Here is a 14,448-nt window from a genome sequence, read left to right as displayed (position 1 = left end):
AGTCTATTCTAGTTTCATGCATCTAATAGCTATACTTTTTAACTTATTCAAGTTTCAGATCTAATATAGCAGAACCCAACTATGTATAAATTTAATGACAGACAAAAGTAAGCCAGAGGATTTACATTTATTGTGATACAATTAACTGTAATCACATTTTTAAAGATTGTATTTTTTATTTCATGTGAATGAGTATTTTGCTTGAATGTATGTGTGTATACCACTTGTGTCTGGTGCCTTCAAAGGTCAGAAAAGGATGCCAGGTCCCGTTGAATTGGAGTTACAGGTTATTGCGAACCACCTTGTGTGTGCAGAAAGTAAAGTCGTGTCCTCTGCAAGTGTCTTAACCGCTGAGCCATCACTGCAGCCCCTGGTTATAGGTAGTTTACTTTCCCCGTAGATTTACACTTTGTTCTATAGTTGGTTATCTATATCCAGGGTGAAGCTATTCAACAGAGTTCTTGGGAAGGTCCATATATAGGATGGTAGTTTCTTATGGTTATTTTACAAGTGCTTAGATTTTTAAATTAATTTTTAGCTATTATCTATGTCTTCATTTTAAATGATGGATTTTTTTTTACTTTATTGAGTTATTTTTTTTATCTGTATTTACAGCTCTGAAAGAGAACCTTTACTATGAAGCTGGCAAAATGCTTGCCATTTCCTTAGTTCATGGTGGTCCTTCTCCTGGTTTCTTTTCTGAGACTTTGTTCAACTGTCTTGTTTATGGACCAGAAAATACCCTACCAATTTTAGATGATGTTTCAGACTTTGAAGTGACACAGATTATATTCAAGGTAAAAAAAAAAAAAAAGATCTGTTTATTAAAATATAAGTTATATTCTAGCTGCATTTTAATATAAGTGATGGCTCTGTTATGTTTACCCAAAGAGCTCAGAACCAATTCAGAAATCAGTCTGGCCTCTGCATGGTTGAACATGTCTATACAAATTTCACCATTTAAGAGTTCAATTTTAAGAGCTACAACTTGAGATCCTGTCTTGTAACAAAAAAGAAAGGTAAGAGTCAGCTAGATAGAGATGAACATTGTGATAGGTTCCATGTTATTTAATATTACATAGATTTACAGTCAGAGTGGCCAAGACTGGACAGATAGTCTGGCAAGTTCCATAATGCGTCCTAGAAGCAGATAAACTTTCCTTTGTAAGGGGAGACCTGAGGATAAGGGTTTGTCTGACCAGTTGGTGTTTGTCATTCCTCGTGTATGTGATGAGGAGAAATCATATGATTCACTAAAGGAACTGAAGTGATAGAGTGAGTATTTATGTTTTTTTTTTTTTTTCCTGGTTGTTTCGCTCTTGATGGGCAGCCCTTGATGACTTTGAAGAGTAGGCTGGCCTCAAAATCAGAGACCCACCTGTCTCTGCTTTCCTGAGTGCCGGAACTGGAGTGCTGGCATGTCTAGTGGGCCTTGAATATAGCATTTTAAAAGGAGATGCAGTTCCATTTGCTTGCCAGGTGATGTCCAACTCATTTAACAGTGAATGTCTCACTTGAGAGGCAGCAAATCCTTTCGTTGTTCCGTACAGAAAGGTTGATGCCTTAGTCATCGCTATAGTCATCTGATACTAGAGTCCTTTTGGTTTTATTTTTGATCTAGGTCCTCTGTAGCCCAGGCTGGTCTGACCTCTTAATCTTTTCCTCAGCCTCCCAAGTGATGGAATTTTAGATAGGTATGTGCCACCAGGCCTTGCTAAAATCACAAGTATTTTTTCCAAAGATTTCCTTTTATGTTATATGTGTGTATCTCTGTGTATGTGCCACCCAGTGTGGGCACTGAGAGCAGAACTCCCACCCTGAAACAGCAATAAGTACTCTTTACTGCTATACCTATCCTTTGTAAATTTTAGAGTGAGGTTGCCAAGCCCGGCATGTTTCTGTTTTTACATATATGTGTATGTTGCGTGCTGTCGTGGCACACATGTGGAGGTAAGCAGTCGATACAGCTTTTGGGAGTCAGTTTTCTCCCTGTACCCTGGGACTCGGGATGGGATTCACGTCTTTATCCTTGTGTGGCAAAAGATTCTATCTGCTGAGCCTTCTTGCTGTTATAAGACAAAAGCTAATTACTTTCCCCCAGTCCAAAGATTTTCTTTGCTTTTTTCTCAAATACTTATTTATAAGAAAAGGGAGCATTTTCATTCTTTAATATTATATTTTCCCAAGTATATCCTAGTTATTAGTATATAAAAGTGGCATGTCTGACTTTCATTATTTCTAGTGAGACTATATCAAACTCAGATTTTTTTCTAATATTTCTTCTACTGATTCTTCCAAAAGTTCCATTTTGACTATATCCTGTTTGCTCATTCATTTAGTTATTAAATGCTATGTGTGCTGAACTGGTTTATCATTAAAGACAGAATGCTGAATTAATAATATCTTGATCTCTGGCCGGGCGGTGGTGGCGCACGCCTTTAATCCCAGCACTCGGGAGGCAGAGACAGGCGGATCTCTGTGAGTTCGAGACCAGCCTGGTCTACAAGAGCTAGTTCCAGGACAGGTTCCAAAACCACAGAGAAACCCTGTCTCAAAAAACCAAAAAAAATAAATAAATAAAAAAATAATATCTTGATCTCTGAATTAAAGTTGTAGAAAAAGCACAGAAGATGAGCATTAATGTAGTATACCGCCATACAGTTTGACAATGTTTAGGGTATGTATACGATGCATAGATGTGCCGGGCAGTGGTGGCGCACGCCTTTAATCCCAGCACTCGGGAGGCAGAGGCAGGCGGATCTCTGGGAGTTCGAGACCAGCCTGGTCTACAAGAGCTAGTTCCAGGACAGGCTCCAAAACCACAGAGAAACCCTGTCTCGAAAAACCAAAAAAAAAAAAAAAAAAAAAAAAAAAGAATGCATAGATGTTTGAAATCTGCACATGATAGCCTGTAGTACTTGTTGGATGTGGCATGTGTTCATGCCATAGTGCACATGTGGGTGTCAGAAGGCAACCTGTGCGTGTTAATTTTTTCTTTTTTTCTCTTTCCATCATATGGCTTCCAGGGTGGTAAAGGACTTCTCTAATTTATTTCTGGGTATAATTTTATTCCACCCTGTTGTCCTAAAGAGTTGAGTACAGGACTGGACGGGTGGTCCAGTAATTAGAGTGCAGGCTGTGGTTTGGAGCAGTCGCTGCACACCTTCAGTTCCAGCTCTTGGGAGGCCGAGGTGGGCACATTCTGTACTCATGACCAGCTGCTCTGCATAGAGAAGTCTAGGCTAGCCAAGGTCTCCAGTTAGACATTGTCTCAAAAGACACATAAAAAGACATGGTGCTGTTTTTAGCAGAAGATCCAGATTAATTCCCAACATTCATGGCAGGCAAGTCACAACCACTTTAAACTCCAGATCCCCATCGGCATCTGTATTCATAGAAACCCACATACGTACCCATTTTTAAATGGAATATAGAATATGTATCATCTTAAATTTGGTCTCATTCAGAATAAATGTTTCTTCTCCTATTACAGATAAATGCTGCAGCCGATATGAACAGCTTAAAGTCAGCAATAAATGAATGCTATAGCTACCTAGAGAATATTGGATGCTTAAGACTTATAACAACATTAAGTGATAAATACATGCTGGTAAAAGACATCCTTTTCTACCATGTTATTAAGAGAGTCCAAGAACCCTTGAAGAGGTAAGTGGTTTCTATGTTAAAGATTCTATTAAATTTAATTTAAAGTGGTTTTTGGTAATAAACATGAAATTTCTAATTTCAGAGAATGTTAATGCTATTTAAAATGACACTTTGTAAAGCTTAGCCTCCCACCAGAAGTTCCGCTCTAATTCTGTTCAGAACTCATGAATGCGATCGTCAAGGAGAAACAATCAGCACTTGAATTAGTTGCAGTTTTCTAATGGAAACTCACTGTAACCACTTGAACTGCTCTCTCTACTCATCCATGTGATGACGGTTGGACTCTGTCATCTTCTGGTAACAGTACTAACCATTCTTTGATTGAAATACTGAGCTGATTCTTGCTCTTTCTAAGGGGATTTACACACACACACACACACACACACACACACACACACACCATATATGGGTGTTTCCTTGCATGTATGTCTGGTGCCCACAGAAGCCAGAGGAGGGAATGAAGTTTCAGACAGTTGTAGTCTGCTGCCCTGTGTGTATTGGGAATTAAGCCTGGTTCTCTGGAAGAGCCATCTCTCTAATTCACTCTTCAGAGCATTATTCTTAACCCTTTGTACTTTCAAAAACTTGAGAGTTCTCAAGCTCTTCCCAACCTCCTCCTTTTTCCGATAGGATCTTTACTTGTTATGTTGTGTGTGTAGAGTAGACTGCCCTCAAACTCAGATCCCTCCACCTCTGCTAACGTTTAAGGAAATGTGCTTCTACACCTGGCCAGAATTCCTTTTGTATTTGTTCTTCCCTCATGTGTCCTGACTGCAGTTCCCTTCCTCCTCTCCTCCCTGTCCTTCCCCATCTCCCCTCTCCCCCAGATCTTCTACTCTTCTTCCCTTCATAAAAAAGCAGCCCTCTCACAGATAACAACCAAACACAACAAGTAACAATAAGACTAGGTACATACCTCATATCAAGGCTGGATAATGCAACTCAGTAGGAGGAAAAGGGTCCCAAAAGCAGGCAAAGGAGTCAGAGACAGCCCTGCTCCCACTGTTAGGAGTCCCACAGCAGCACCAAGCTGCACAACTACAAAATGTTTGCAGAGGACCTCGCTCAGACCTATTTAGGCTTCCTGATTGTCAATTCAGTCTCTGTGAGCCCCTGTGAACCCTGATTAGTTGATTTTTGTGAATCTCGCAGGATTGCCTGAACTTCGCCCAGCATTTGGCTGTGGGTCTCTGCTTGTGCTCCCATCAGTTGCTGGATGAAGGCTCTGTGACAATTATCCTAGACTCTGCTCTGTGCCTAGAAAAGTGGGAAAGCATTCGGAATCATTTGTTCTGTCGTAGGTCTCTGGGCTGTTCAGCCTCTGGTTCCTGGCCCTCCAGGCAGTGTCAGGTGTGGGCTCCCAATCCCGGTGTGGTCTCCAGGTGGACCGTTCTTTGGTGGCCACTTCTAGAAATTCTGTGCCACCTTTATCCGCACACTTTTTGCAGGCAGGGCAACTGCAGGCCCAGATTTTGTGCCTGGGTCGGGGTTTCAGTCTCTCCCCTAGAAGCCTTGCCTGGTCCCTGCAGATGCAGGTTCAGGCTGCATACCCGAATTACTAGAGTCTTCTAGAGTCGCCTTTGTAGATTTTAGGGGCTTTCCATTGCACTAGTTCTACGGCACTTCTAAAATGTCCCCCAATTCTGGTCGTCTCTCCCAGAATTCTCTCTCCAACCCCCCTCACCTAATCCCTTCTGTTTCCATCTCAACCCACCCTCGTAAAAATATTTATATGGATGTTCCTGAGAGTACATTTGTGTACCATTTGTGTACAAGAGCCACAGAGGTCAGAAGAGGATTTTAGATCCCCTGGATTTGGTGTCATGAGTGCTGGGGACCAAACCCAGGTCCTTTGCAAGAACAGTAAGTCTTCTTAACTGCTGAGCCATCTCTCCAACTCCTTCATTTAAAAAAAAAAAAAGTAAATATATTTATTACACACACACACACAACCACCCAAATCAATCTTGTTCAGCTTTACCATTCTTTTTGTATTGAGTCTAGTATTGGTTTTAAACAAATATGTGATGTATCTTAATCAGTATAAATATGTTTGTTTATATTTTGAAGCTATTCCTAGGATTACAGGTATGTTCCACCATGTCCCTCTAAGCTTGCTTCTTTTGAGCTCTTTTAATGTTTGATGCTTGCTTTTCTAGCCAATGTGACAAGATTCTTCCTTCTTTGCTTCTTTTAATGCATCATAGCATCAAGGTGTGAGCCAATACATTTGGCTTTAGCTACTTTTCCTTCCTTCCTTCCTTCCTTCCTTCCTTCCTTCCTTCCTTCCTTCCTTCCTACCTACCTACCTACCTACCTACCTACCTACCTACAATTTGGACTGGGGACTGGAGAGATGGCTCAGTGGTTAAGAGCACTGGCTGCTCTTCCGGAGAACCCAGGTTCAATTCCCAGCACCCATATGACAGCATATAACTGTCTGTAACTCCAGTTCCATGGTTCTGACACTGTCACACCAAGACACATAAAATAACAACAACAAAAGCTTGGCTGGTCTCCAACTCCTTACATTGGATGACTTTGAACTGTGTTACTCTTTCTTCTACCTACAAAGTGCCAAGATTACAGATATGTGCTGTCAAATCTGGCTAATAATCCCAATTCAATCCTAATTCTTAAGGATACTATAGTATTATGGGCTAGAGCATTGATTCTTAACTTTTCCTGATACTGCAACCCTTTAATACAGTTCGTCATATTGTGTGTTATGACCATGTCACAGAGTCCCCCCAAAACCAGCTAGGAGACCAAGTCCTGTATATAAAAGCTAAGATCATTTATTCTTTTTTTTAATTTTTTTTAATTTTTATTCTTTTTTAATTAAAATTTCCACCTGTCCCCGTTTCCCATTTCCCTCCCCCTCCTCCCAAATATTGCCCCTCCCCCCACTCCCCTTTCCCTATCCCCACTCCTCTTCTCCTCCCCCCACTCCATTCCCCCTCCCTCTCGATACTGAAGAGCAGTACAAATAAGATCATTTATTCTTACACAAGTTCTTGAACTTGGACTCTCCATGTGTTCAATGTATTAGCTTGATCGAAGAGCCCCTACTCAGTTGGGGTGGGGTTTTTATAATAAGCAGAGGTTGGGGTGAGGGATTTCTAAGATTCAGAACCCCTGATTGGCTGACATTTGTTAGGGGTTTCCTGGTGAAAAGGGAATGGGTGTGTGCTGGCAGTTGATCCTATCTACAAGGTTTGGAACATCAGGAATTTCCTTTGGATGGTCTGATGGTTCCTAGATGATCTCAGTTTGTGGTCTTTCTTGGAACCAGGTATTGCCTTAGGGTAAGCTACTGAGACTCTATTGAACTTGTCATGGCTGGGTCCTACATTGGTGACCTCCAAAGAAAATTATTTCACTGCTACTTCATAGCTAATTTTGCTATTGTTATGAATTGTAATGTCAGTATCTGATATGTAGGATGTCTGACATTTGACCCTCAAGGGTGGCAATTCACAGGTTGAAATTGCTAGATTAGAGACATGATTCAGCACTGGCCCCTGAGCACTGTGCTTGTATGGTGGACAGACATGCATTGAAGCAAAGCAAGCCATACACAACAAAAGAAATCTTTTTGAGATTTTTTGTTGTTTGTTTGTTTTTAAATGGATACTGGAGAAGTAACAGTACAAAATAATTACTTGCTTGATTTAATTCAACATTTCATAAACAGAAGTCTCAGAAACAATAACATGCTTCTGATGTGAAGACCTGCTTTGCAAACTCTAGCTTCATCTCATATATGTATATGGGGGGATGACCTTATCTCAGCTCCAGAAATGTGCTGTGTTAACAGAATTTGAACAGATACCCTGAAAATAGTCAATTAAAGAGCTTGGGAACAGGACCATAAAATTTAACAAGGTCCAGATACTCCTAGGTGATACCTTGAAGATACCTTGTCAGTAATTTGTGGCTCTTTGTTAGGTTTTTGTGCCCAAAACAGACCAATAGTTTCAGAAACTACCTTATCCTATGCTATCTTTATCCAGTCCCTAGACGACAGACATGAACTTCCCTGATTACGGCGTTTCCCCTTTAAAAGTTCTACCTTCCCAGGGCTCCCCGCCACACTTTCTGCACCCACCATGCTGGAGTGCTCAAAGGTGTTGGTCCAAACTTGAGTTTACCTTTGTTGTGGTGCCATTTATTCTACGTGTATTTTGAAGATATCTAAACTTCCCTCTTGTCCCAGCTTGTTTTTTGTTTTTTGGGTTTGGGTTCTTAAAATTTTATAGTCCTGGTGATCTACCCTAGGATCTCAAGCATGCTAAGCAAGGTGTATGTGTGTGTGCAACCGAGAGCAATGTCAAGAGTCACCCTATGTACAGGGAATTACTCAGGATTTTCCATTAACAACCATATTATAAAGGAGCAGTTTGTCAAACTATGATATTTGCCACTTTGAATAAAATACAGTTTTTAAGATAGTGATTTAAAATCATCATTAATGCATTTCTTCTTGATGAGAAAGTATATTCTAGTAGTTTATCTTATATCTAAATGCATGTAGTTTTGTGGGACTGTTTTCTTTTTTTAATCAGTTTTTTATAAAATGCCAGATAGATTTATTATAAAACTTATATGTATATATGTATGTATGTTTGTTGTTTGCTCATTACTTTTTTTCTCCAGTTTTAAGCAGGGTCTGAAAATACTTGGTGTTTTAGAGAAGATTCACGCTTACCCAGACGTATTTCATAAAATCCTCTGTCGTAAACCTGAGAATCTCTCTGCAAAAACCCTTAGTGATCTTTTCACAGTCCGTGGATTGCCCAATGGACAGACCTTGAGGTTCTGGAACAGTTACTTACAGGCTGTAGAGGGTATGTGAATTCTTTGCAATATGTTTATTAGGGTTTTGTTCTTGCCATTAAGATGACTTAATAAGCTGTTATTTGTGTTTGCAAAGGAAACAAGTTATTCCATACACGTCTAACACACACACATATAGTTTAAGCTGGAAAGTGATTTTCTTTAAAAACAAAAAACAAGCAAAGAGCAGGCTTAAACATCTCTACTTAATCTTTTTCAATTTAAAGTCAAATTGGTGATTATAAACTCTCTGCTTTATCCACTGCATCATTAGTATTTGTCAACATTAACTGTATTATTCCATTCTTTAAAGGGAATTTTAACTTTCAAGTTGTAATTTTCTTACATATAGTGTTTGCTTCAGCATCTGTTAATTATTACATAAATGAGGGTGGGCTGATTGATTTTCCTACACTGAGATTCAGCTGATTGATTTTCCTACACTGAGATTCACTTGCTGACTGTACTGCTTAGCATGCTTGTCCTTGGTGGACGCCGGACTATTACTGTCAGTCCTCGTAGTCTGATTGAGAACGTGTCTATTCGACAATAATATGTTTTGCAGATTTAATTTTCTTTTCTCTTTAATTGCTAACTTTTCAGATGGTAAATCTACAACTACAATAAAAGACATTCTTATTTTTGCAACCGGCTGTAGTTCCGTTCCGCCTGCTGGGTTTAAACCCCTTCCTTCAATTGAATGTCTCCACGTGGATTTTCCTGTTGGAAACAAATGTGATAACTGCTTAGCTCTGCCGATCACCAACACATTTCAGGAGTTTCAAGAAAGTATGGATTTTGCCATAAGAGACACTCTAAGACTAGAAAAGGAAGAAGGGTCTCGCTCACTACCTTGGACATAAATGAAGAGATGTTTCTTTAAAGGCTGCTATTGATAAAGTTATTGCTATTAATCATCGCTTTTGAACATTCTGGCCAGCTTCTTGGCTCACTAAAATTTATGACTCTCTTATAAAGGGATGTTTTGGCTTCTGAACCACTGAAGGTTCGGTCAAGACATTCTAGTATCCAGTGATAGCTTCCTATGACTATGCTTTCTTCATAACTTCAATATGAATCTTTTTTGAATGGTTGTACAAACTATTCTGCTGTACAGGTGCTCGGCTATATTAGCATGACATAAGAAAAACCTGTTCCCTTGCTTTTTCAATTAGGATTCACCTTTATAGAATGACACAACTTTTGGAGTTTTCATTTTTTTTTTTTGTCTGTTCCGTTTGTTGTATGGTATTTGTTTCTCTGTGTTGTCTGCTTTCCTGGAGTTGATCATGTAGAAAGGCTGCCACATTTCTATATTTTAAAGCATTGAGTAGAAAAGTTAGAAAGTCATCTCATAAATCAGAGCTATGCATATGCTTTTCTTGGATTTAAGTTTTAAATGTTTTTGTATTATTTTGTATTTTGTGAACAATACAACAAACAAGGACTCATTGAAGGTCCTATATAAGAAGCAGAGCTAGACAAATAACTCTGGAGTCTATGGGTGCTCCGTAGGCTTACAAGCACTGCTGCTGGCTCTTCAGTTGTACTTCTAAGTACGTTAGGATGTACATCTCATTCTGTATGTCTCTTGACTGTCGGGTTTGGCTAAATTACAGCTATTTATTATCAAGATTGTCTTAGGACTGGTAAGATCTCACCACAGCATTTCGTAGTTAACCTTCTTTGCTTTCAAAAGATACATTGTATAAGCAATGAATAAATTATAATTTAAAACTACAAATAGTTTAAAAAAAACACTCTAATTTTGCCACATAGATATAAGTAATGTATTTTGTATATTCTTTATAAACTATTTATTTTTCAATCTTTTATTGCTTTGCGGTAGGGTCTGTCTATAGAGCCCCACCTGTTATAAATTTGCAATCCTCATGCCTTAGTCACTTGGGTGTTGGGGTCATGTTGTACACCAATGTCCCCAGCAGTGGTTATCTTTTGATTGTATGAATCTGCCACGAGCAACAGGGAATCATGTTCTTAATCAGTTCAAGGTGTAGAGAGTCTCTAGCAAGGTATCATGGCACACACCTGTAATCCATGCTCGGGGGGGGGCTGGGAGCTGAGGCAGGAGGGTCAGGAGTGACAGAGCAAGGTCAAGACCATTCTTAGCTACATGAGACCCTGCCTTGACAAACAACTAAGCAGAGGAGCCCCTCATAGGACCATTTTTATGTCTGTGGCTTTGCAAATCTAGTGCCTGAATCTATTAGCAAGGATAGGGAAGACAAAGCCCCAAGTTTCAGTCCGAAAAATCATGGGAGGTTAAGGAAAAAAAAGTCAATTTTTTCTTGATAGACACAGCAGGTGTCTGCTCTTGGTCATGTACTGTTAACCCCGGGAAACACCCTTAAATAACAGGATCTTAATGCCAAAGGAAAAAGCCCAAATGTAATCACAGTGTCATTTTTGCTTGTTGCTTCAGTACGCTTCAAGTTGTACTTAACAGAACTAATAAAGTTCCTTTCTTTTTTTTAAACGAGCATTTAGTCTTAAGGCATTTCTTTATTTTGTGTTACATTTTGCTAGATTTTCAAAAGTAATTTAGTGACCCATTATCAGATAGTTCAAACCTCATCTCAGCAGGCAGCTTTCATTCCAAGTGTGTTGATTGATAAATGGGATCTTTACATCTTAACCTATTTAGTTCTCATGACGTTTTTAAGACTGTTAAATCCATGTAACGTAAATGCTATTTTGAGTTAATATTTTTCCTAGGATAGTAACGAGGCTAGCAGCCCTCATACTGTGTTGTGTTGGGGTCTGGAGGTATACTGTACTGAGATAGTTTGGGCTGCCTACAAGTAAAAGTAGTGTTTCGCTTCCGTAAATGTGGTCTTAGTTGTGAGATGGTATCATTAACAACAGGATATTTATTTCTTAAAGTGAAACAATCAGATTTTCAAAGATATTCTAGTTAGTGTGGTCTGTAGGTTAATCTTTACACTTGAGGCTTATTAGAGAAACATCAGTGTTACTGTGTTGTGCTTATAGCATGTTTTATAGCATAGTTCTTACATTGAATTTTTAAATACATAGTTTCAACATTATGAAGCAACAGTTTTTTTTAGTTGAGTAAAAAGAGTGCACTATCATGGTCTCTGTTATCTATGTTCCCCCTATTTAATTATATTGGAAGCTTTAGGAACCTGTACATTTAATGTTGAGATGCTATATAAAGGGACATATAATGGTAGGCTTTCCCAGTGACTTTGGTTTAGCATTCGGTCATATTAAAATAGTAATACCTAGAGTCTGTTGATAAACATTACCATTATGTCATTGTTACAAATTAATGTTGTGCTTCAGATAATGCAGTAAAGCATGAAACACTTGATCTTGAATTACTTGAATGTATATTATCTATAACCTAGAAATTGTATAGCCCCTGAAAGAGACCCCATGTTTAGTTCTGTTTTTGACCATTTTCAAATATCCAAATATACCTACTGCACACCAGATACCGTACTGAGATAGTTTATAAATTTGTCTATTTAAAATATAACCAAATCACATAGTGCTGAGGATGCAGCCCAGCGGCAGAGTGGTTTTCCTGGCGGCCTGTGTTAGGACCTTGGGTTTCATCCATAGTGTCACCATGATTTTAAGAAAAAAGTTTACAATAAAGTTTCTCAATGTTTTTGTGCCACCAAATGTGAAGTGCTCATAAATGAAGGCTTCCTGAGATCTACCTCGGGGTCACTATTGACTTCCTGGCATCCACCTCGGGGTCACTATTGACTTCCTGGCATCCATCTCGGGGTCACTATTGACTTCCTGGCATCCACCTCGGGGTCACTATTGTGGTAATGAAACACCATGGCCAAAAGCGCCTGGTGAGGACGGGGCTTATTTTGCTTACACTTCCATGTTTCTCATGGATGGAAGTCAAGGCAGGAACCTGGAGGCAGGAGCAGATTCAGAGGCCATGGGTAGGTGCTGCTCCCCGGCTTGCTCTCCATGATTTGCCATTTGCTTTCTCACAGAACCTAAGACCTCCAGCCCAGGGGTGGCGGCAAGCACAAAGGGCTGGGCCCTCCCCAACCAATCACTCATCAAGATGTCCTGCAGGCCTGCCCACGTTCTCAATTGGGAGTCCTTTCCTTGGATGTCTCCAGCTGTGTCAAGAATCAAATAAGTACTCAACTCTCTATTATAATTCATTTCTCATTTTTCTTTTTTTCTGGTTTTCCAAGAGAGGGTTTCTCTGTGTAATGGAACCTGTCCTGGAACTCACTATCCTTGAAATCACAGAGATCCGCTTGCCTCTGCCTCCCCAGAGGATTAAAGGCGTGTGTCACCACTGCCCAGCTCATTTTTCTTTCTTATTAGCTTATAATAATTGTACAAAGCAATGTTTATCATGACATATCTATACATGTATGTAATAAACTTGGGTCACTTTTTTTCCCTTATTGCCTCATACTTAACCCCATCCCCTTCTCTTGCTAGTCTCTTTTTTTTTTTTTTTTTTTTTTTTTTTTTGGTTTTTTGAGACAGGGTCTCTCTGTAGCTTTGGTGCCTGTCCCGGAACTAGCTCTTGTAGACCAGGCTGGCCTCGAACTCCCAGAGATCCACCTGCCTCTGCCTCCCGAGTGCTGGGATTAAAGGCGTGCGCCACCACCGCCCGGCCTCTCGCTAGTCTCTTAACCTAATAGTCCATTTACAAGGTTAATATTCTTATTAAGTGGGTAAAATCCAAGATCTTTTATTTTCCAAGCTTGAGAAATCTTGGAACTCCTAAGAAATGAATTGGTTTGGGCTATTCTATGATAAAACTATCACCTAATGTTTAATTATTTAAGCCAAAAAAATTGAAGTCATATATATACAGTTAGTAAATTAACACTCTGAAAACATGGTTTTTACTCTGTAATCATGCAAGGTAAGTTTAAAACCAAGATAAAATATTCGTATTAGCTTTGCAAGGATTTTTTTTTATATAGCTACTCTTCTGTGGGGTGTATTTTGCTATCCCCCACTACACACTCGACAGAAACACTATGAATGTTAGCATTGTCTTGGTGTTTTATGTTAATGTGCCTTATAGTCTTGGAAGGAGTTTGTGGTGGAAGTTAAATGATTAAATTGTAAATTTGTATTTAAAAGTGGGAATGCTCATGTGACTAAAATTGAACTCACTGGAAGATGGAAAAGCCATTATGCTTCATAGTTCATGGATACTAGAATCCAGAATACTTCCCTCAAGGCAGAAACTGTTAATTTCACATTACAAGCTAGGTTGTGGGAGATCCCTTTAAAATATTAGAGCTGGAGAGATAGCTCAGCGGTTAAGAGGACTGACTCTTCTTCCAGAGGTCCTGAGTTCAATTCCCAGCAACCACATGGTGGCTCACAACCATCTACAATGAGATCTGGTGCCCTCTTCAGGGGTGCAGGTACACATGCAGGCAGAGTATTGTATTCACAATAAATAAATAAATAAACAAATAAATAAATCTAAAACAAATTAGTGATGGCACTGAAGAAAACCCCAGTAAACATTCTATTTGATTTCTTAATGCATGTGTCAGCCATAAAGTAAAAGATAATGTAATTCTTGCAGAATCCTGATTGTAGGTTAAGGTATTTTCTGGTAGATTAAAATATAAAATAGCCTGTTTTCATCTTACAAAATTAAATCTTTCTATCTTTCCAGTGGAGCGCATGTTTTTGTTATAAAATGTAATCTTGACTTTAAAAAAAATAGGAAAAAATTTACTTATGTAATCTTGAAGGCCAAATTATTGAAGGTTTGATTTTTATCACAATCTGATTGTTCAAAATTAACCCCTTAATGAAATGTCATCAGTGAACTCATCGAATTGGTAATAAGTTGTCATTGTATATATTTTTGACAATAAAATTTATTATATATAGATGGCCGCTATGGGATTTATTTCATACTCACGGAGTTTAAAATGT

General features: G+C 39.0%; 1 protein-coding gene across 4 annotated transcripts in view; it reads left to right on the top strand.

Moving 5' to 3' along the window:
• The window catches only part of G2e3 (G2/M-phase specific E3 ubiquitin protein ligase), a 40,054-nt gene extending 29,049 nt beyond the window's left edge, over positions 1-11,005 (top strand). For all 4 annotated transcript variants that reach the window (XM_057782524.1, XM_057782521.1, XM_057782522.1 and 1 more), the window contains 4 exons: positions 616-797; positions 3,494-3,666; positions 8,326-8,516; positions 9,109-11,005. In XM_057782524.1, coding sequence (XP_057638507.1) covers positions 616-797; positions 3,494-3,666; positions 8,326-8,516; positions 9,109-9,368 — 806 coding nt within the window. In that variant the 3' untranslated portion in view covers positions 9,369-11,005. The remainder of the gene's footprint in view (positions 1-615; positions 798-3,493; positions 3,667-8,325; positions 8,517-9,108) is intronic.
• The last annotated feature ends 3,443 nt before the right edge of the window (positions 11,006-14,448 follow it).

The sequence above is a fragment of the Chionomys nivalis genome, chromosome 10, assembly GCF_950005125.1.
Source record: "Chionomys nivalis chromosome 10, mChiNiv1.1, whole genome shotgun sequence".
NCBI classification, from domain to species: Eukaryota; Metazoa; Chordata; class Mammalia; order Rodentia; family Cricetidae; genus Chionomys; species Chionomys nivalis.
The sequence above is the reverse complement of the archived record's forward strand: the minus strand, read 5'-3'. Positions and strand labels throughout refer to the sequence as shown.